The 23,747-nt window shown below is 48.3% G+C and overlaps 1 protein-coding gene across 1 annotated transcript in view; it reads left to right on the plus strand.

Annotated features, from left to right (window-relative positions):
- Positions 1–265: 265 nt before the first annotated feature.
- SAPCD1 (suppressor APC domain containing 1) overlaps positions 266–23,747 on the plus strand; it is a gene marked incomplete at its 5' end in the record, with an annotated part of 31,567 nt that continues 8,085 nt past the window's right edge. The window contains 4 exons of the mRNA XM_083602218.1: positions 266–716; positions 14,112–14,248; positions 20,878–21,015; positions 22,083–22,184. Coding sequence (XP_083458344.1) covers positions 266–716; positions 14,112–14,248; positions 20,878–21,015; positions 22,083–22,184 — 828 coding nt within the window. The remainder of the gene's footprint in view (positions 717–14,111; positions 14,249–20,877; positions 21,016–22,082; positions 22,185–23,747) is intronic.

Below are 23,747 nucleotides of genomic sequence, written 5' to 3' on the forward strand. Positions count from 1 at the left end.
GCTCTCTAGCCCACTAGCCTAGTCCCCTCCCAGAAAGCCCAGATGTCCTGAGGACTCCGCTGCCTGCCCTCTCTCCCCTTCCAGATTTACTCTCCCCTCCTGGCCGCCAGCCCCACTGTTTCATTTCACTGGAATTAAGGCTTTCTCCTGCACTCTCTCTTGAATCCCAGTTGCTCCCTCTTTCCAGAGAAGCTCTTGGGGTTCTTCCTGGCTCCCCCTGCTGCGAATCGCCTGGCCTCCCGAGGACCCCTGAGCCCCACTCCCAATGAGCTCTGGGCTGGCGGCCCCACCCCTCCCTCCCACCCCAGAGGACCCCCCTCCTCCGGCCCGAGGCACCCGCCTCCCACGCCCCTTCCTCCGCAGCCTCCGGACGCTCTTCGAGATCCTGGATGACCAGCGGAGCGGGACCGTCCACGTCTCGGAAATCGAGAGCCGCTGGGGCCGCGGGGGCTGTGGGGTGAGCCCCCCGGGGGACAGCGAGAGGTGTCAGCTCCCTGGCGGTGTGCTCCAGGCCTTGCAGCAAGTGGCAGAGCCCTGCGGAGGGTATTTGAGTTTCCCCCGCCTGGTGGCCGGGCTGAGAATCGCCCTCCTCCGGGCCGAAGAAGAAGAGGAGAAGGAGGTCGAGAAAGCTGGAGAGTCGGGCGCTGGAGTCAGCGGGCAGGCCGGCGAGGGGCAGAACTCAACTTCACAGTCGATGAAGAACTTGAGTCGGATACGTAAGTGAGAGAGGAGGAGGCCTGGGCTTGGGGTCAGGGGTGCTGCTGTGGGACTGGAGCGCAAAACCAGGATTCCTGAATAGTGGGAACTGTGGTGCTTTTACAGTGGTACCTCGGGTTACAGACGCTTCAGGTTATGGACGCTTCAGGTTACAGACTCCGCTAACCCAGAAATAGTACCTTGGGTTAAGAACTTTGGTTCAGGATGAGAACAGAAATCACATGGGGGCAGCAGAAGGCCCTGTTAGCTGAAGTGGTACCTCAGGTTAGGAACAGTGTCAGGTTAAGAGCGGACCTCCAGAACGAATAAAGTTCTTAACCTGAGGTACCAATGTATTCTTGGGAAAGAGATTGTGGCCGGAGAGAGAAGCCTCAGGACAGGAGTAGTAAGCCAACATGGTGCCCGTCAGATGTTTTGGACTACAACTCCCGTCAGTCCCAGGGAGCACGACCAATGGGAGAGGATGATGGGAGTTGTAGTCCAAAACATCCGGCGAATGCCATATTGTCTACCGCTGCCTTAGGACTCCTGGGTCCTCTGGGAATGTGTGTGCCAGTAGCTTTGAGGAGGTGATGGAAGGGAACCAGGCCTTCTGATGTCTCACTGAGGCTCAGTTTAATGAATTGATTACCAGGGGGCAATTAATTAAATTGGACTTGGACTTGCTAGTCTGCACCTTTCTGCTATGCTCCTGCTTCTGTTATTGGGGGCGTGTCCTGCAGAATTGGGGAAGAACTTGACCGTGTGAAGACCACCTGGTGGAAACCCTTACACGTATGGTTCTTAATTGTAAACTATATGCTGATCTCCGCCAACAATTTCTAGATCAACTCTGCATCCCCAAATGGAAACCAGAGTTGGAGGTCATACATTTTCTATTACTGGGGAATGATCAGGAGCTCACCAAGTTAGTGGCTAAATATCTCTACTTGGTTTTTGTCATCGAAATACACTGCAGACGTCTGATCTCCCTGGAAACCTAGAGATGTGACGATAGACTGCTCTGCCTCCTTTCTTTCAGCAAATGTTTTGTGCCACTGGGGAAGTGGTAATTCTGTACTGATTTGTTGTGGATGTTTGTATGTGATGCCAATAAAAGGTCTGATGATGATGAGAATTGGGGAAGGGCAGAGCACATGGTTTTGCAGATTTAACCCCAGCCTCTCCAGGTAGGGTTGCTGGGGAAAGTTCCCCAAATGCTGCTGGCATTTGTTCTGTGTGGAGAGTGTGCACAGTGATGAGCTCAGTGGTCTGACTATGCCCCTATAATCAAAGCGGGATGTAGGGGACCTGGGTGGTCCTCATCTGGCTGTTGCAGAAGAGAGTTGAGTTCCATTTGGCTCCTTCCGAATTGCTGGGTCTACAGGGCTTAAGCGACAAGCTGGAAAGCTGGTTATTGGGACAGGACAGGATGGGAGGGAGGTCAGGCAATGAGGAAAGTTGATAAGGGAATCCAGAGTTTGATGCGGGGGTCTGTTCACATTACTCCCTTAGAGCACAGTGAAGTTGCTGGAGGGGTTTTGGGTGCATTTCACAGCTCTTCTCGGCTGCTCACGTCGGCATAATGTATTTTCCTTGTGCAGACGTGGTTCCCATCTTGGGCTAGGGACGAATTAGGATTGCAGTCAGCACAGGACACATTTTGGATAATGTGCTGTGTTGGGGGATTGAAAGCCCAGCATTGGAAATGCAGTGAGTACGCAGTGAACAGGAGTGTGAACACAGGTTTTGTAACACACACACACACGCCAGCAAGGCAGGAGACCTTCCCTCTTTGTTGAGTTTGTTTTCGCGGTGCCAGCTGTCCGGATCAGCTTGATGTACAGAAGTCAAGAGCTAATGCTTTTCAATGGCCATACCGCTTTCTAATGTTTCCCTAAGGAGTATCTGTGTTAGCCTTTTGCAGCAAGAACAACAAAGAGCCTTGCGTTTGCCCTTTTAAATGCTAACAAATTTATTGTGGCATGAGTTTCTGCGGACTACGGTCCACTTCATCAGACGTATGGGAGTGTCCATTAAATGGCACAGGAGCTTTAAAAGCCCTAGCTAGCGTGACTCGGGTTGAGAGAGACAGAGCAGTGCGGTGGTTAGCACAATGAAATCCCATGACATTCCCTGTGTGCCGCTGGGCAAGTCCCTACCTCCCCGCCTGATCTACCTCGCAGGGTTGTTGTAAGGATAAGAGTGGGAGAAGAATTATGTGTACTGCCGTGAGAAAGCATTTTGTTTCCCATACATTCTGATCAATTGCGTTGGGAGGGGAGGATCCAAGTCAGACTGGCGCCCTCTCCTCTGCTCCTGCACTAGTTGTTGTTGTTGTTGTTGTTGTTGTTGTTGTTGTTGTTGTTCTTCTTCTTCTTCTTCTTCTTCTTCTTCTTCTTCTTCTTCTTCTTCTTCTTCTTCTTCTTCTAGAGCCAGTGTGGTATAGTGGTTAAGAGCGGTGGACTCGTAATCTGGTGAACCGGGTTCGCTTCCCCGCTCCTCCACATGCAGCTGCTGGGTGACCTTGGGCTAGTCACACTTCTCTGAAGTCTCTCAGCCCCACAGAGTGTTTGTTGTGGGGGAGGGAGGGAAAAGGAGATTGTTAGCCGCTTTGGACTCCTTAAAGGTAAAGGTAAAGGGACCCCTGACCATTAGGTCCAGTCGTGACCGACTCTGGGGTTGCGGCGCTCATCTCACTTTATTGGCTGAGGGAGCCAGCGTACAACTTCCGGGTCATGTGGCCAGCATGACTAAGTCGCTTCTGGCGAACCAGAGCAGCGCACGGAAACGCCATTTACCCTCCCGCCGGAGCGGTACCTATTTATTTACTTGCACTTTGATGTGCTTTCAAACTGCTAGGTTGGCAAGAGCAGGGACCGAGCAACGGGAGCTCACCCCGTCGCGGAGATTCGAACCGCCGACCTTCTGATCGGCAAATCCTAGGCTCTGTGGTTTAACCCACAGCGCCACCCGTGTCCCTTCTTGAGACTCCTTAGGGTAGTGATAAAGCCGGATATCAAATCCAAACTCTTCTTCTTCTTCTCTTCTATACGTGCCTTTCACCCTAAGGTCCCAAGGCAGCGTACAGCATCAAAACACAATATTAAAAACAGTTTAAAACAACTCGCTACCATAAAAAGACCTGCGGGGCATAGGGCGGTATCCAAATTTATTTATTTATGTAATAAGAGGGGTCCAAAAAAACCCCACATCAAACACCCCATATACCTCAGGTGTCAAAAGCCAAGGGAAAAGAAGTGTCTTTATTTTGCTTATTTGAGGCACATGAGAGTCAGAAAGGAGCAAATAGTAGAGCTCTCTTAAGACTGCACCATTTTGGGTGGCTGGGGACATTGTCCTCTTCAAATGCTCCACATCCAAAGCTCCCCCCAATAGAGAGAGCAAGCATGAGAACGCTGGCCCAAAACTATTCACCTGGACCTGTCGTTAGCTTTTTTTTTACAGGCATAAAGTGTTTGTTGTGAAGTCCAGGTAGCAATCTAACCTCCTCCCGCCTTTCACCACATAAGATGCAAGTTCTGCCTCTCAATTTAGGGGTGCAGACTCTGCGGCCCTCCGGCCCTTGCCACACTACATCTCCCATCCACCCCAGCCGTGATGGTTAAGGAGTGATGAAGAGCCATCGTTCAGCAACATCTGGGTCCCCCCCAGATTCACTCTAGACTTGCAACGCTTCTTTTTAGGAGCCGGCACATCTCTCTCTTCTTTGCTTGTGTGGCACGCTGCTTTGGACAGTGGTCAGCCAGGCGGATTTGATTTCTAGAGGGGTGCCAGGCATACTGCAGGTTGTGGAGATTTGGGGCAGCTGCTGTTTTTGCAGCATGGCAACAGAAGGGTATGTTTGTGTGTGTCTTCGGAGTGGTGCGATCAAGAGGGAAAGGGGGAAATGAGAAATACAGTGGTACCTCGGGTTACAGACGCTTCAGGTTACAGACTCCGCTAACCCAGAAATAGTACCTCGGGTTAAGAACTTTGCTTCAGGATGAGAACAGAAATCATTTACTGGGCATTGTGGGGAGTGATATAAATAGAAAGGAATGTAAGCTCTTTTTATATGCAATAACAGCATCAAGAATATTACTAGCCCAAAAATGGAAGCAAGAAGAGTTACCGACGATTGAAGAATGGAGGATGAAGTTAATGGACTGTGCAGAACTAGATAAACTAACAGGAAGGATTCGAAACCGGCGGTACCAGAAATTAACGGAAGACTGGAGTAAATTTACAGACTATTTGAAAAGTATTTGTGAAGATCAGACGACGCTTGTAGGTTTGCAAGAAGTTTTGTGAGGAGTATTATTGGAAGTATTGCAAAAATGGAGATGGGGAAGGATGATTTGTTAAGAGATGTAAAGGCAATATAAAGTTAAGAAGTGGTTAAAACGGTGGATCATCAGCGGTGCTGATGGAAGTCTAAAAAGATTGTATAAGTGATAAGCTTTGTGGTACATTTTATAATTTATATGTTCAAATCAATAAAAATTATTTTTTTTAAAAAAAGGGAGAGAGAGAGAACAGAAATCATGCGGCGGAAGGCCCCATTAGCTAAAGTGGTGCTTCAGGGTAAGAACAGTTTCAAGTTAGGAACAGACCTCCAGAACGAATTAAGTTCTTAACCCGAGTTCTTAAACACAGCAAGAGAGAGGGGGAAGGTGTATGTGTGGGCCCCTCTGCTTTTCCCCCTCTGCAAACACGCTCTTTCTCTCCCTTCTGCCTCTGCGCCCCTGGCAAGCCTGCGGCAACTCCGCCACAGCACCATACGGCCAGGGGTTTAGCGCTCCTGATCCTGTCTCCCCAGCCATAGAGACGACCAATCCTCTTACCCGGCTGCTCTCATCCACCCCCTCCCAACCCCAGCTCCCCAGTAAGGCGCTTTTGTTAATGGGCCACGCATTGGACAGCCCCAGAGGCTGGAGTTGAGGAGTGGGAGTGGGATTAGACTGCATAAATAACCGGCCTGCCCACCCCCACGTTTCTCCTCCGGCCTGTCCCTCCCCGGCAACATTTGCAGTTGCCTATCATCCTTCAGTTTCTCTGTTAGGCATGCCATGATTTCAAACAGGTAGCCCCCCCCCCTTGAAACCTGGCAGAGCTGCTGCCAGTCCGTGTGGGAAATATGAGTTAGATGGACTAGTGGTCTGACTCCGCGTCAGGTATTATTGCTGGCCTCTGTCTGTCTCGAGAGACAGCGGAGGAGTGCGCATTTGGGCAGGGGCATTTCCTCAGCTGGTGTGTTTCTGTCTCGCCTGCAGCTCTCTTTGCCAAGAGCAGTGACTACATTATCACATGAGCACTGTTCCACAGCATTTGATCTTTTCATTTACATACATTCATTTGAAATAAGATGGGTTTATGAAGCAATTCTATATTCTCCCACCACGCTGACGAAGAATTCTATGAAGCAGTAGTCTATACAGTGGTACCTCGGGTTACATACGCTTCAGGTTACATACGCTTCAGGTTACAGACTCCTCTAACCCAGAAATAGTGCTTCAGGTTAAGAACTTTGCTTCAGGATGAGAACAGAAATCGTGCTCCAGCGGCGCAGCGGCAGCAGGAGGCCCCATTAGCTAAAGTGGTGCTTCAGGTTAAGAACAGTTTCAGGTTAAGAACAGACCTCTGGAACGAATTAAGTACTTAACCCGAGGTACCACTGTATCCGGAATCACTGTTCAATGTTGGACATCATATTTGCTGAATACACAAAGCTTCACAGCTTGTCTGTCATCGTACAAAGTCTGGTAGCTCGCTTCATTTAAAGATTTTCAGAGACTTTGAGACTAAAGGTTTCGTTTTGGACTTGTTATGGTTTGAAGGACTAATATAAAAGATTGTTTATTGCATATGTACATGGTCATCGTGTTGCTTAGACGTTGCTGACGTTCTCTTTGCAAACCAAGCTGGGTGTATTTGGGTCAATTTGCCTGTGGTTCGTTCGCTCCCTGCACTCACGGCCCCAGAGTTGTGGTCAGGGCTGGATTGAGGTTTGATGAGGCCCTAAGCTACTGAAGGTAATAGGGCCCTTTATATGTCCAGCTGTCCTTTGTCAACAACAAATTGTCGCTGTTTTTTGTGTTGAATATAAGCTATATGGTAACTTATGGGCCTAATAGGTATCTAAAGCCATTTGCACATGTTGCCATGCAACCAGTCCATGCAGAATGTAGGCACCCTATATATAGAAATGAGCAAACCAGTGATATTTTAGGGAGCAGGCCAGCAGGCGGGGCCCATTACTTACATCATAGGAGCCTACACAACACAAAACACTGTACAGTGGTACCTCGGGTTAAGTACTTAATTCGTTCCAGAGGTCCATTCTTAACCTGAAACTGTTCTTAACCTGAAGCACCACTTTAGCTAATGGGGCCTCCCGCTGCCGCCGTGCCGCCGGAGCACGATTTCTGTTCTCATCCTGAAGCAAAGTTCTTAACCTGAAGCACTATTTCTGGGTTAGTGGAGTCTGTAACCTGAAGCGTATGTAACCTGAGGTACCACTGTAGTTGTATGTAGGTTTTATTTTATTTGTTTTTTTATCTTATATTTTGGAAATGTACATCGTTGTTTTTTTCTTTAAATTTTTTTTGGGGGGCCCAAGAGGGTGGGGCCCTAAGCTATAGCTTGTTTAGCTTATACGTAAATCCGGCACTGGCTGTGGTCCCTCGCTTCTCACACGCCTGAAACCCTCCCCACCTCCTCCCTCCCCGGCAGCTGATGCAGCAAACTTTTCTCCTCCCGTGCCCACTGGATTCTGACAACACCTTCATCAGGGTGGATTTGATTTAAATCACTAGACAATAAGACTTGATTTTTATTTATTTATTTATTTTTACAGAAAGACTCATTCTTGCTGGTCTAATCTTAATATTTACAACCAGATGAAGGTTTCATTTTTGGTAGTTCAGAGTAGATTCTACAGTCATATCAAAAATTACTGATTTGGTTATACTGTTGGAAATGCATAGACAGATAATTGTGACATTATTGCGAGGTTTAATAAGTTAACTGTTTAAATTTGGAAACTTCTCTGCTGTACTTTATTGGAAGAGGAAAAACAATCATTTCCTTCATAACAATTTATTTAACTAACACAATAACATTATAGCATATTTATCCATGTTTGTTAACTGATGAGGTTAAACAATTTTTTAAAAAAACAACAGCTTAGACTGAGTTTTAGTACACATGAAAAGCAAATCCTTATTTCCTGATGAATAGCCTTTGGACTATAATGTAACTTAAATAGAAAACTATCTTTAGAAAGTTTTTTTTTCTCCAAACCTTTTTTTATTTTAAAAATCCAATTTAAATTAAAAATATCCAATTTTTTAAAATCCAATTTTTTAAAAAAAAATCATTTATTTTTATCCACCCTGAGGTTCATCTCTCCATACTAAGTACGTGAAGAAGAGCCCTGCTGGATCCAGCGAAAGATCCACCTTGTCAAAGGGCAAACGACTGTAACCATGAAATTAGTGGGGGGTTTCTTGCGGAGGACAGGAAAGTTTCCCTGAGAGGCGTCATCAGACCCCTGGGTTGGGGATGAGCCCCCTCTTTGTGAAAGGCTTGCTGACACGAAGAAAGTGAGCAGGTGAAACTGTGGATTAGGAGAAGCACCATCTGGTCCTTTTCTGTAGGGGATTGGGGCAACCTTTTCGGGTTCACCTGCCAACGGTGGGTGGGGCCAGAGGGGAAAGTGGGTGGAGCAAAGGATGCAAATTTTACCTTTGTACGGCAGGCTAGTTTCTGCGCACAGACATCTCCGTTCTCTATCCAGGCAGACAAGACGCATTGACAGAGTTCAAGGACACATTCCAGCCATGCAAAAAACACTTGAGGAGGGTAGGTCAAGGCTGGTCAAGGGGTGTGATCTGGGAAGAGGGTGTGTGACTTGGGAAGAGTCCCAAGGTCCATTTGGTGAGGCCTAGAAGGATCCATTTGGCCCCCAATCATGCACGGCATGGTTGTCAATTTCAAAAGAGGGCAGGAGTGCACAGGTAGCTTTAAGATTTCTACAGAAGTTCAAGTTGCCCACTCTAAATACAGCTGTTGGAACGAGAAATAGTTTATGAAATGAATGTTCTGGGCCAGGCATAGGCAAACTCCAACCCGCCAGATGTTTTGGAACTACAATTCCCATCATCCCTAGCTAACAGGACCAGTGGTCAGGGATGATGGGAATTGTAGTCTCAAAACATCTGGAGGGCCGGAGTTTGCCTGAGACTACAATTCCCATCATCCCTGACCACTGGTCCTGTTAGCTAGGGATGATGGGAATTGTAGTTCCAAAGCACCTGGAGGGTTTGCCTATGCCTGTTCTGGGCCGTTGTACAACTTAGCAAACAAGAGAGCCGGGCTGGCACACAGACACACAGTTGTTGTTTTTCTGCATTAAAGAGCAACTCACTTTTGCTTTGGCATACGTCAGTTTATTTTGGCATGAGTTTGGAGGGGGGCGGGGAGGGCAGGCCTTCTCCTTGCCTTAACTTGATCCGGGCTGGAGATCCCAAATGCATGCCAGGTTGAATGAAATCAGAGCGGGGAAGAAGAAAAGGCAACGGGGGTCTTCAGATCCAAGTCGGTGGGAGTGGGAAGTTAGCACCGCGATAAGTAACAGGATTCTATAGGTTGGGAACGAAAGGCTCCTGGATCCATTGCCGATTGAGAGTTGATATCCCAGCTGCTGTCCGCAGCGGCGTAGGGGAGAGTTTGGCAGCTCTCAGTGCCTGGCGCTGGGCCACGGGCATCCCTCCATCTGCTGAGTTGGCCGGGAACTGCCTTATTGTCTGGGAGGCAAACACTCAATCTGTAGCAGCCGACTGGCACCATACATCCCGTGAACTGTGGTTCTTGTGCATCAGCTGAGCTCTGAGCAGAGCTTGCCCGGTCAGCTTCTCCTTCTTCCCATGCCTCCTTCTTTGCTTCCTCACTGCCACTTAACAGCTCAGACTGCTTGCTCCTCCTCAGGCAGTTTTCCTACCTGATTCTGGTTGAGAACCTGCAGAGATGTGGGGGCTTTTGGAATACATTTTGGAGCCAGTGTAATAATTAGTATTAGCGCTAGGGGATTCCCCAAACTCCTTCCCCCATGCACCCCCAAATCTGTTCTGTAGGACTAGGGGAAAATTTTGGGGGGCAGGGGATGCAGAGGGAGGAGATGGGGAAGGAGAAATCCTTGCGCTGATAGAGAAAGGTAAAGGTAAAGGACCCCTGGACGGTTGTTGTTGTTGTTGTTTAGTCGTTTAGTCGTGTCCGACTCTTCGTGACCCCGTGGACCAGAGCACGACAGGCATTCCTGTCTTCCACTGCCTCCCGCAGTTTGGTCAAACTCATGCTGGTAGCTTTGAGAACACTGTCCTACCATCTCGTCCTCTGTCGTCCCCTTCTTCTTGTGCCCTCCATCTTTCCCAACATCAGGGTCTTTTCCAGGGAGTCTTCTCTTCTCATGAGGTGGCCAAAGTATTGGAGCCTCAGCTTCAGGATCTGTCCTTCCAGTGAGCACTCAGGGCTGATTTCCTTCAGAATGGATAGGTTTGTTCTTCTTGCAGTCCATGGGACTCTCAAGAGTCTCCTCCAGCACCATAATTCAAAACCTGGACGGTTAAGTCCAGTCAAAGGCGACTATGGGGTTGTGGTGCTCATCTCGCTTTCAGGCCGAGGGAGCCGGCGTTTGTCCACAAACAGCTTTCCAGGTCGTGCAGCCAGCATGACTAAACTGCTTCTGGCGCAACAGGACACCGTGATGGAAGCCAGAGCACACAGAAACGCCGTTTACCTTCCCGCCACAGCGGTACCTATTTATCTACTTGCGCTGGTGTGCTTTCGAACTGCTAGGTTGGCAGGAGCTGGGACAGAGCATGGGAGCTCACCCCGTCACAGGGATTCGAACTGCCGATCTTCTGATCAGCAAGCCCGAGGGGCTTGGTGGCTCAGCGCCACATACATCCCCTTTCATGTTTTTTCCCCTGTGAGAAAAGGATGTAGGACTTAGGTGGGCCACTGCCCTGATGCAGTTCATCTTACCTTCTTACAGTGAAGCAATTTATAAATTGGTTTGTTAAATAAATGCTCAGTAGGCAGGTTGTCTGGAAGCACCCTTACATGGAAAAACCAACACCTTAAGTTGTTGCCCAGAAAACAATAGTGAGAACAGGGGAGGAATTGGGATGGGGAAAATGTCTCCACATGGATTCAGGGCAGTTTGTCGTCCTTAAGGCCTTGGCAATACAGTTGCCGTCCTGTTCCCTGTCCCTTACTCCCTGTTCTTCCAGTGGCTTCCTTCACACACATTTTAGCACATGAGCCTTTTCCCGGAAAGGAGCCACAGGTGAACCTCCACCTGCCTGACAGCCTTAATGTCAGGTTGCTATTAAAGGCACAGGGTTGTGACCATTTAAAAAAGGGGGGGTGGCCCCTATTTGCCTTTCGATGTGGTTCATTCTGCTTCTGAAATGGACTTCTCTCTCTTTGCCACATCCCAGTTGCTTTAATTAGAGCCACTAATTACAGGGGCTCATTGATTAACTGAGCCCAGGCTGGCGGAGGTCCAGCGGGATTGATTGCCCCGGCTGACTTTCCAGGGACAGAATTAATGAGGAACAAAGCGCTCGTCGAAAGAAGAAAAGAAAAAAGCAAACGTAGGACCCAGTGGGCCTCTCCCCTGCTTTCTGCCTGTGTCCCTATATCCTGCCCTCCAACGCTTGCTGTTCCTGCTGCGTCAAGGGTAACCAGGTGCAAAGCAGGACTGGCTTCTTTCATCAATGTGTCAGAGGAAAGTTGTGGCAGGAACATGTTGTTGTGCCGGGATGGAAAAAGGAGCCATTAGGGACACAGGAAGCTGTCTTCTAACTGAGTCAGACCATTGGTCCATGGAGCTCAGTATCGTCAACACTTCAGTGGCACCAGCTCTCCAGGGTACCAGGCAGAGGGCATTCTTAAACGGCTTCGGTCCTGTATACCTGAAGGAGCGTCTCCACCCCCATCCTTCAGCCCAGACACTGAGGTCCAGTGCCGAGGGCCTTCTGGTGGTTCGCTCACTGCGAGAAGCAAAGTTACAGGGAACCAGGGAGAGGGCCTTCTCGGTAGTGGCACCTGCCCTGTGGAACGCCCTCCTGTCAGATGTCAAGGAAATAAGCAACTATCCTACTTTTAAAAGACATCTGAAGGCAGCCCTGTTTAGGGAAGTTTTTGATGTTTAATGATGTATTGTGTTTTTAATATTTGATTGGGAGCCACCCAGAGTGGCTGGGGTATAAATAGTAAATTATCATTATCATTATTCTTATTCCAAGCCCTACCTGAAGATGCTGGGAACTGAACCTGGGACCTTCTTCATGCAAGGCAGAAGCTTTGCCTCAGAGCTATGGCCCTTGAATCGCTGTTCTGTGGCGTGGAGAACATGGTAGAAGTGTGAAATTATGCATGGTAGAGAAGAGAACATTCTCACCTTCTCCCATAATACTAGACCTCCCTCAGGGTTACCCAGTGGAACCGAATGGTGGGATGTTCAGGATGAGCAGAAGAACTACTTCACATAGTGCAGAGTTAAGCATAGAGTTAAGCTATGGAACTCACTTTGTTGGCTTTAAAAGGGACTTACACAAATTCACCTAGAGGAAAAGGCTCTTGTGGCTGCTCTGCTCCATGCATCAGAAGCTTCTGCTTGGTCACTGTGACAAGCGGGATGAATTCTGGACTTGACAGACCATTGGCCTTGGAGGAACAAGGATAGTCATGGCTCCCTACCCCCCCCCCCCGAATCCTGGGAGCTGTAGTTTGTTCAGGGTGCTGAGAGTTTTTAGGAGACCTCTCTTCTTTTCACTAAAATCCTGAGAGTGGTTGAACAGTCAATACCCCTTTTCCTGTGAATTCCTCTGTAAGGGGAACGAGGGACCATCAGCACATCCTGTGGTCTAAACCAGTGTTCCCCAACCTTGGGCCTCCAGCTGTTTTTGGACTACAATTCCCATCATCCTTGACCACTGGTCTTGCTAGCGAGGGATGATGGGAGTTGTAGTCCAAAAACAGCTGGAGGCCCAAGGTTGGGGAACACTGGTCTAAACCACTGAACCTCTTGGGCTTGCTGATCAGAAGGTCAGTAGTTCGAATCCCCGCGACGGGGTGAGCTCCTGTTGCTCTGTCCCAGCTCCCTCACAGGGGTCACCCAGATGCCGGGGGGGGAGCGGGGAGCCTGCAAGCGGTACCTGAGTGCAGCAGCGATCTCCCCACCTGTGATTGCTCAGCGACTGGTATTCAAAGGCATACCATTTCTGGCAGTGGTGGGGGAACATAGCCGTCATGGCTAGCAGTCCCTAATAACCTCAGCCACTATGACTTTGCCTAATCTTCTTTCAAAGCTATCCAAATTGTTGGCCATCACTTCCTCTTGTGGCAGTGAGTTCCATAGCTGAACGATGACCTCCGTCACTTCCTTTTATCTGCCCTGAACCTCCCAACGTTCAGTTTCATTGGATGTTCACGAGTTCTCGTGTCGAGAGCGAAGGGCGGGGGGAGGAACTGTCAGTGCTGCAATTCCCAGAATTCCCTGGGAGGAGGGATTGATTGTTAAAGCACTCTGGGAACTGTAGTTCTGGGAGAGGAACAGCGAGGTCTCCTAACAACTGACAGCACCCTTAATGAACTACAGCTCCCAGAGTTGTTTGTGGGAAGCCGTGGTGGTTTAAGCTCAGGACCACCTCTCCTGGTATACGTCCCACGGAAAACCTTAAGGTCTTCAAATAAAAACATCTTGGAGATCCCGGGCCACAGGGAGGTTAGGCTGGCCTTGACCAGAGCCAGGGCTTTTTCGGCCGTGGCCCCAATCTGGTGGAACGCTCTGTCACAAGAGACTAGGGCCCTGCGGGATGACATCTTTCCGCAGGGCCTGCAAGACAGAGTTGTTCCACCAGGCCTTTGGTCAGGGCACAGTCTGACCCCCTCCTTCAGTAATCCTTATAGAACTCTAGCCCAATGGTTGCCATTAATTTGATTCTGAATTGATTTTAGAATGAATTGATTTTAGAATATATTTCAATTGATTGATTGTGATTTTATGTAAACTGTGTTACTTTTACTGTTTTTAGCCGCTCTGAGCCTGGCTTCGGGTGGGGAGGGCGGGATATAAATAAATTATTATTATTATTATTATTATTATTATTATTATTATTATTATTAAATGTATGGTGTGACTGTCGCCAATATGGGTTGGTATTCCTACGAGGATTATATTGTGGCACAAGAAACCTGCATGAGGGAGCAGTATGAGGTCCACTGTAAATGGCAGGATGCTCAAAAGTTTATCAGATCAAACGACAACAAATCAACCTGTAAGTTCCTTCCCCAACCCCTTCTTTTGAAAATATGTTTATGGCATAATGAATCTCTTTCTCCAGGAGAATCCGATGGGAAAGGAGTCACACGGTCGCGTAGCATCAACAGTTCCCTCTGTCAAGCTGGGAGGCGCCGGAGTATCCGACTTCCGAAGGAACCGCGAAGACACACCATTTCAAATGCCTTGGAATATGATATGGTGAGGAAGCCCAGGGAATGTCTCCTGAGGGCCCTTCCAGACAACCTGGTCACTGAGCCTCCTTTCTGATGTGTTTGCGGGGAGTTAATATGACATCAGAACGAGTGTCAAGCCACACGTTCCAAGTGCATCTTCCCACCCCTTTCTTTATTGGAAAAAGTCCAGCCTTGGGACATTCCAATCCACTATTAGCTGTGCAACTTAAATGTGATAAAAAAAAACCCCAGCCAACGCTCTGCAAACATCCTAAGCGTCATTTTTAGTCAGGCATTCCACATGCCACACCTTTGTGTGCAAACGGAAAACAATGTCTTTTTCCCTCTTCTTTTTTCCCCAGCGACAGGAGGATTATTCAAGTCTCAAGAAATACAAATCAGCATCGTTAATTAATTAAAAAAAACCTGCCTTCAGGCTGCAATTGTCCTTTGAGGTTGCTCCGTCCAAGGTTGTGTTTACATCGCAAACCTCTTCCATGTGGTCCTGACTTGCGTGACCTCAAAAATTGTAGTTCTGCTGGGCAGCCACATAGGGGTGAAGCACTCTGAGCAAAAGTGTTGGTGCTGACCTTTAAAGCCCTAAACGGCCTCAGTCCAGTATACCTGAAGGAGCATCTCCACCTCCATCGTTCTGCCTGGACACTGAGGTCCAGCGCCGAGGGCCTTCTGGCGGTTCCCTCCCTGCAAGAAGTGAGGTTACAGGGAACCAGGCAGAGGGCCTTCTCGGTAGTGGCACCGCTCTGTGGAACGCCCTCCCACCAGATGTCAAAGAGAAAAATAACTACCAAACTTTTAGAAGACATCTGAAGGCAGCCCTGCTTTTAATGTTTAATAGGTTATTGTATTTTAGTGTTTTGTTGGAAGCCGCCCAGAGTGGCTGGGGAAACCCAGCCAGATGGGCGGGGTATAAATAATAAATTATTATTATTATTATTATTATTATTATTATTATTATTATTGCCTGCATTCTCCGTAGGAGATCACGAGGATGAAATTGAGCTGAGAGTTAAAGGCGTGCAAAGAGCAGGGGTGGCTTAATCAATACAAATGTCATTGTACGGTCTCAGACCCGACGAAAGCAAATAGAAATTGCAAAATCCTACGATTTCTGGCATGCACCGACTTAAAACCCATGGTACTTATATGAACTAAGGACAGGAGCAATCCAAGATGCAATGAAACCAACTAAATTTGCAGCAGGAAAGAGAAATCCAGCAACAGTTTCCGCGATTTGTTTTGTGTCAACAAAGTAATTGTGTCAACCCCAAAAGTAGGCCAAATCCCCCCCCCCAGCCATTTTGTCCCTATTCAAAATTGCTTTTCTCTCTTCCCACCCCTTCCATGGCCGCTCCCCTCACCCCACGGAGGTCCGGGTTCATGCTGAAAGGAGATAAGACAGACAAGGCCAGATTAGAAAGGAATGCAGTTCATATTTTATTTTAAGTGTGTGTTTGTTTGTATTAATGCACATTTTGTCTAGCTTCCACACGGCTTGTGTTGTTAGTTGTTTCCAGGGTGCCAGTTGGACCTGAAAGGTATGATTACCAAAAGTTGCTTCCGGATGACCTGTTTAAAAAGCGTTCAGTCTGATGTGTTTGCCTTCTCTGCTCTGATCTGTCTGCCTTCTGCGGGGAAGGGCTGCCCTCCCTCTGTAATGAGCTTTGAAAAGTGCCGTCTGCAGCTGCCTGCTACATATTTCAATGCATGCCCGCTTTGGCTCTGAAGCGGCTTCCAGGCATCCAGTTTTTATCAAGCATTTGTCCTGATTTGCTCGCACAGAGTTTGCAGGGAGGACAGACAACATCAGCTGTTTATGGAGTGTTTATAGTAGTTCGTTTGTTGGCAGGTTAGACCACGTTGCCTCAAGTGTTACCCCACGCTTTCCAGTTTGCATTAATAAATAATAATAATAATAATAATAATGATGATAATAATAATAATAATAATAATAATAATAATAATAATAATAATAATTTATTTATACCCCGCCCTTCCCGGTTCAAAAACCGGGCTCAGGGCGGCTAACAACAAATTTAAAACACTTTAAAACACTTAATTATAAAAGCAGCATAAAATACAGTATAAAAACATGAATAACAATGAAATTCAAAAATCAATTAGAGGGCTAGCTGTCTGAATTGGTCCTACTTGGGCCAGCAAGGAGGCCAGGGGAGAATTAGCTGTGGGGTCTCAGAGCGGGTGATCTTCATAAAAGAGGAGGGGGAGGGAAGAGAAGGGAAATAAAAGATCAGGCCGAATTCAAATTAAAGGCCAGGCAGAATAGCTCTGTCTTACAGGCCCAACGGAAGGAGGTTAAATCCTGAAGGGCCCTAGTCTCATGGGACAGAGCATTCCACCAGGTCGGAGCCATCACTGAAAAGGCCCTGGCCCTGGTGGAGGATAGTCTGACTTCCTTAGGGCCCAGGACCTCTAAACTATGGTTATTCACTTTAAGGTCCTCTGCGGGGCATACCTGGAGAGGCGGTCCCGTTAATACCAGGGCCCTTATTACTTCCCTTATTGCGAAAAGTCTTAATTTTGGGGTTGGGTTGGGGGAAGTGGGCTTGTTGCTGTAGTTGAGAGTCCTTCTAACTCTACAATTCTATGACACTGTAATTGTGCAAACCGAATTTTCTGGCCTGTGATTGAAACCCATCTTCAGAAATCGCTATAGCCTTGGAAGCACCCAAAATTAAAAAGTCAATCTAAAACACCTTCGGCCAGGGCCAGCTGACACCCCAAAAAGTTGAGGATATAGTTTTGAACAAGGCCTTTTCTTCATGTTGCAATCGTAAATTGGCAGAGCAGTGTGTTCTGCTCACCTCTCTTTGCACCCCAAGCACATTCAGCCAGCTGGAAAGGCTGGGATTATGGCCACCATTGTCCAGGGCAACTGAGGCTTTAAAGCATATCCCACGATGCACTGGGGGGAAAGTGCTGATTTCAGCCAAATGGGATGACAGGGGGGGGGTTAGATTCCGGACACTGTTGCTTTGCCCCAAGGGCAGTAGAGGGGTCTGAGGGGAAGAGGGGAAAACAGAGGAGAAGGCCGAGGCGAGAGGTTAGCAGCGGAGGAGAGCAGGCAGCGCAAATCCATTTGAAGAAAAGAATTCAAATGTGGAAGACCAGGCGGGCAGCAGAAAAGGGCGAGGAAGGGTGGAAACGCTAGGAAGGAAGGAAGGAAGGAAGGAAGGAAGGAAGGAAGGAAGGAAGGAAGGGTGTGAATGAGTGAATGAGGAGAAGGTTGATGGAGGTGTGTGTGAGACAGAAGAGAGCATCTGAAAGGGGCGAGAGCTGAGGGATGGGAGAGGGAAGCCGCTGTGGAGGAAGGTCGTGACAGGATTTTGGGAAGAGGGTGTGACTGGGGAGCATAGCTGTCAACTTTCAGATTTGAAAATGAGGGATCAGCAGCCTCGAAAATAAGGGATCAGAAGCATAGCTGTCAACTTTCGGATTTGAAAATAAGGGATCAGCAGCCTCACCTGACCCGCAGACAGTCCACGGGATATCCAACAATCCGGGATAGCTGCGGGAAGCAGTGGGAAACGGCGCTGGAATAAGGGAATTTCCCGCAAAAAAAGGGGAAGGTTGACAGCTATGTAGGGGAGCAAAAAGTGCCTTAGAGAAAAGAGGACCGGATGAAAGGAGAGTCCAATGTTTGAGGAGGAATGAGGAAAGGCTCAGATAAACGTTCCTGAAGGAATTGAAGGGGAGGCCCAGGTGAGCTTTTTTAGTATTTGGCTGCTGGCAGCGGAGCTCTCCGTGACGGCACTGGCCTGGAATCAGGTGGGACGTGACTTGTGGGGAGAGAAGAAGGAGCCACATCGTCAGAGCGCGACTTCCCCCCTCCTCAAGCAGGGGCGCTACTGTGAGGGGACCTCGCTGCCCCGCTGGGATGCCAGGGTGGCCCCCTTCCCTCCTGCTCTGGGCGTTGCTGCCTCCCGGCCCCCACTGCGCCATGATGGCAGTCCAGAGAGGCTACACCATCCTCATCGTCCCACTGGACACGGCCCTCAGCAGCCTGGAGGCCCTGCGCTTCTTCTTCTGGGTGAGTCTCTCTGCGGCTCAGGTAGCTGGGACCACGATGGCACACACAAATACCCACACCCCTTTGTTCTGGCCTCTCTTAGACCTTACCTCCTCCCAGACATCCAATGTTTTGAAGTTCTAAAAAGGAATTAGTAGAACCCTAGAAAAGAGGAAATGCTTTGTTCCTCATCCCTCGAGAGAGCCTGGAAGGTGTTCTGTGGGTAGCAGGGTCTTCTCCATGGTGGCACCTTGCCTTTTGGGATTCCTCCCACTAGAAACTCCATCGACATGCATCTCAGGTTATTCCCGTGTTCATTCTTTTGGTATTGCATTGGACGTGCAGTTTAGCAGCCAATTTTGTCGAAGGGGCTGTATTCTTGTCGCAAACCGATGTTTTGATACGGGGTGCTGTTTTCATTGTGGTTTGGAGGTTTGGGGCATCTCATAGAACCATAGAGTTGGAAGGAGCCCTGAGGATCATCTAGTCCAACCCCCTGCAATGCAGGAATACGCAGCTGTCCCTTACGGGGATCGAACCTGCAACCCTGGCGTTATCGGCACCACGCTCTAACCAACTGAGCTGTCTCACTTTCTGAGACATACATACAATGTTTATGTCAAAATGCCCCTTCTGCATATCAAAGTGATCAAGCGGGCATATATGGAGTAAGGCGATCCAGTAGGTAAACTGCTCCCAAGTTGTTAAGGGCTTTACAGACTAATAGGAACACCTTGGAATTGGCCTGGTAGCCTACCAGTATAAAGTTCACGGCATGTAATGCCTTAAGAGAGAACATTATGAAAATGATTTATAGGTGGTACATGACCCCAGTCAAGCTTGCAAAAATTTATCATACGCCCAATAATAAATGCTGGAAATGTAAGGAAACTGAAGGTACTTTCTACCACCTTTGGTGGATGTGCCCAAGGATCAAGGTCTTCTGGGAAATGATCTATAATGAAATTAAGAAGGTACTTAAGTGTACCTTTCATAAGAAACCAGAGGCCTTCCTCCTGGGCATGGTAGGCCAATTGGTGTCAAGGAAAGACAGGACGTTTTTTATGTATGCTACAACAGCAGCAAGAGTTCTTCTAGCAAAGTATTGGAAGACACAAGAACTACCCACGCTGGAAGAGTGGCAGACGAAAGTGATTGATTATATGGGACTGGCTGAGATGACTGGCAGAATCCGTGACCAAGGGAAAGAGACGGTGGAAGAAGATTGGAAGAAATTTAAAGTTTATCTTAAGAATTGTTGTAAAATTAATGAGTGCTAAAATGTCATGGGTAATGTAAAACAGAATTGCAGTGATAAATAATTGGGTAAGAGGAAAAAGATTAGAAACTGAATTGCAAGTACTGAAATTAGGAGTTGCTGGAAAAGTTTAAAACAGGGATGCAGAAAAGGGAGGTATGGGGAAGTCGTGGAAACAAGGTTCAAGAAAGAAAGGTTAAGAAATTATACGTGTTTACATGTTTGTCTGTTTATGTGTCGTCAATTGTTAGTTGTATTGTGTTTTAATATATGTTGTAAAATCAAGAAAAATTTATTATAAAAAAAAGGAATTGGCCTGGTAGCAAATCAGCAACCAGTTCAGATTTCCTAGCACAGGTGTTATGTGCTGCTTTTCTGGGTGCCCTGGTTGGCAATGGGCTCCTGCCCTCCTGCTGCTGCTTTGGCAGGTGCCCTTTCCGGGGAGTTCAGAAGGGTGTCGCTTTGCCCATTCCCGCCTCCTCTGCTGCCTTGCATTATCTGAGGCCCTTCTTCGTGTGCCTCCTCCACGTGAGGTCCTGAGGGTGGCCACACAAGAACGGGGCCTTTTCTGTGGTGGCTCCTTGTTTGTGGAACGCTCTCCGCAGGGAGATTCATCTGCCTCCTTCACTATAAAATTTTTAAGCACCCTGCAAAAACGTTCCTCTTCAATCAGGTCTGATTAGCATTTTAAAAAGGTAAAGGGACCCCTGACCATTAGGTCCAGTCGTGACCAACTCTGGGGTTGCGGCGCTCATCTCGCTTTATTGGCCGAGGGAGCTGGCATACAGCTTCTGGGTCATGTGGCCAGCATGACTAAGCCGCTTCTGGCGAACCAGAGCAGCGCACGGAAACGCCGTTTACCTTCCTGCCGGAGTGGTTCCTATTTATCTACTTGCACTTTGATGTGCTTTCAAACTGCTAGGTTGGCAGGAGCAGGGACCGAGCAACGGGAGCTCACCCCGTCGCGGGGATTCGAACCGCCAACCTTCTCATCGGCAAGTCCTAGGCTCTGTGGTTTAACCCACAGCGCTACCCGCGTCCAAAGGGTGATATATAAATCTAATAAATGATGATGATGATGATAATAATAATAATCATCATCATCATCTTTGGTGCCTAGGACTGAACTTGAGGCCTTCTGCGCCCAAAGCATGGGTTCTACACCCTTTGAGCTACACCTCTTTGCTACTTTGTGCAGAAATGTTGACATCCCTCTTTGCAAGGTCCCTTCTCCCTTAGATGGAGATCTCCTGAGCATTGCAAAGTCGTTCTGTGCTGCTGAATCAAAGAAACCCACCCACCCCGCAACTCACAAGCTAGAATCTTGACTTTGCCCCCTGTCTTGCAGCTGAAGCGAATGCAAGAGCTGGAACGGGAACGGGACGCCTTGCTGCAAGGGCTGGAGATGGTTGAGCGGGTGCGCGACTGGTTTCAGCGCCACCTCCTGGAGGCCCAGAGGCGTCAGAAGCACATGGGAACGGAGGCAGTAAGTACCAGGCAGGGCCCGAGGGAGAGCAGATGCCACCCTTAGGTGGTATCTAAAGGTGCTAAGGGTGGTCTGGCTATTTTGGCACCTGGGGCAGAAAATCCCACAAGCGCATCTCGCTTCCCAGGGCAGTAAGGCTGCAATAAAAATAAAATAGCTAACAATTGGCAGCCCTTTCACGAGACCCAAAATCAGGTGCCTCAGGCATCTGCCTCACTCTGCTCCAGGTAAGGGCAGGCCTTGTGTGATGATGGAGTATTTGTGGCGTGGCATTCAGTAGGCTGAGATACACATGAGGTTCTGTGGATTTTACATGTCCCCTTTTCAAAGCACGTATGTTTAATTTGACAACTGTCACACATTTAGGGAGCTCCCCAGCTCGGAATAAAAGGTAGCAGGGATTAGGAGCCAAAGGTCACTTTCAGTGTGAAATCTTTGAACTGGTTCACACAACACACTGAGCCAAATCTTGGCTTAGCAAGACCCTCGTTGATGCTGCCACACTAAGCCAAGCCAAGGTGGTTATTTCAGTTAAAGGTAAAGGTAAAGGGACCCCTGACCATTAGGTCCAGTCATGGCTGACTCTGGGGTTGCGGCGCTCATCTCACTTTATTGGCCGAGGGAGCCAGCGTACAGCTTCCGGGTCATGTGGCCAGCATGACTAAGTCGCTTCTGGCGAACCAGAGCAGCGCACGGAAACGGCATTTACCCTCCCGCCGGAGTGGTACCTATTTATCTACTTGCACTCTGACGTGTTTTCGAACTGCTAGGTTGGCAGGAGCAGGGACCAAGCAACGGGAGCTCACCCCGTCACAGGGATTCGAACTGCCGACCTTCTGATCGGCAAGCCCTAGGCTCTGTGGTTTAACCCACAGCGCCACCCGCATCCACATACACATTTTCACACATGGGCTAAAAGGTCGTATATTAACTGCAAACATCCTCATACCTTTTTTCTATTTACCTTTTTTTGAAAAACAACAACTCTTTGAATTGCAATCTTCCAATTTCTATGCTGAGTTTTGCTTTGCTTTTCCCTGCTCACTGTTGTTCTTGCACAACCGCAGAGCTATTTCCCAGACCCTTACTCCAACCAGAGCTGCCTGCTGCTGGCCAAGATCCAGGAGGTGAACCTGTGCTTGAAAAACCTGCTGGCCTCTCCTGGAAAGGTCAGTGGGGACGGAGGGGGAGGGGAGGGCCTGGGGTTGGGGTTGGGGCAGTTCTGTCCTGGGGGGACGCTGAAGACTGCCTTGGGGGGGAGGATCGCTCACGTTTCCAGTACAAGGGGGTGGAAGGCGAAACAGACAGATCTCACCTGTCAGGTGCAAGTTCACCTGAAGAGGCTCTGCGGAAGTGAGCAGGAACTGCCTGAATACATGTCCTTCTCATTTCCATGGGCTTTGCATTCGGTAGCTTTCCAGAAGGCTGTATCCAAATGTTAAGCACTGGGAGGAGGGGTTGCCTCCCTTGGTCAGCAAAATGTGTGCTAAAATAGAAAAATAAGGACGTGGTCCATGTTGGAATAAGACTGTTTCGGATGGATGGCACATCTGGAGACACCTTCGACTCCTTTTTTACCTTGCTTGGTCAGGGCACATGCCTCTAAACACATCTGCACAGCGTCCGCCTGTGATCAGAGAACAAGCACTCTCATTTCGTTTCGTTTCATTTCATTTCTACCCCGCCCATCTGGCCAGGCCGCCCCAGCCACTCTGGACAGCTCCCAGCAGAATATTCAAAACACAAGAAAAGATCAGCCATTAAAAACTTCCCTAAACACGGCTGCCTTCAGATGTCTTCTAAAAGTCAGATAGTTGTTTATTTCCTTGACATCTGGTTGGAGGGCGTTCCACAGGGCAGGTGCCACCACTGAGAAGGCCCTCTCTCTGGTTCCCTGTAACCTCGCTTCTCGCAGTGAGAGAACCGCCAGAAGGCCCTCAGCCCTGGACCTCAGTGTCCAGGCTGAATGATGGGGGTGGAGATGCTCCTTCAGGTACACTGGACTGAGATGCTCTCAATATCCAAGAAGCAGACAAGATAGGCTTGGCAAGAGGCAGGAGTTAGTGCCTGCTCAGGTATGGCAAGGATGAGGTAAGAGCAAAGGGACACAGGAACAGCAGCCCGAAAAGTATATAAACACCGTAAATTAATAAATGGTGCATACATACAAGATTTCTTACTTGCATAGAGCTGAAACAGCGCAATTGCTTCCTCTCAAAATTAGATGCAAGTGCCAACAACCAGCTGATTGTCGAGGCTTGTACAGTGCCGTGCACAGAAGCCCTGAGGACCAGTTGACTGTCAGAACTAAAACAGGTCACCTGATGTCATTTTCATGATGGCAAGGGCCTTCTGGCGGTTCCCTCACTGTGAGAAGCAAAGCAACAGGGAACCAGGCAGAGGGCCTTCTCGGTAGTGGCACCCACCCTGTGGAACGCCCTCCCACCAGATGTCAAAGAGAAAAACAACTACCAGACTTTTAGAAGGCAGCCCTGTTTAGGGAAGCTTTTAATGTTTAATAGGATGTTGTGTTTTAATATTCTGTTGGAAGCTGCCCAGAGTGGCTGGGGGAAACCCAGCCAGATGGGCGGGGTATAAATTATAAATAGTTGTTGTCATTATTATTATTATTATTATTATTATTATTATTATTATTATTATTATTATTATTATTGAGAGGCCCCTTTGCAACACAGGAGTGCTGGATAAAAAAATGGGTGGTATGTTGTGTA

Source organism: Podarcis filfolensis, assembly GCF_964270895.1.
Source record: "Podarcis filfolensis genome assembly, chromosome: 2".
NCBI lineage: Eukaryota > Metazoa > Chordata > Lepidosauria > Squamata > Lacertidae > Podarcis > Podarcis filfolensis.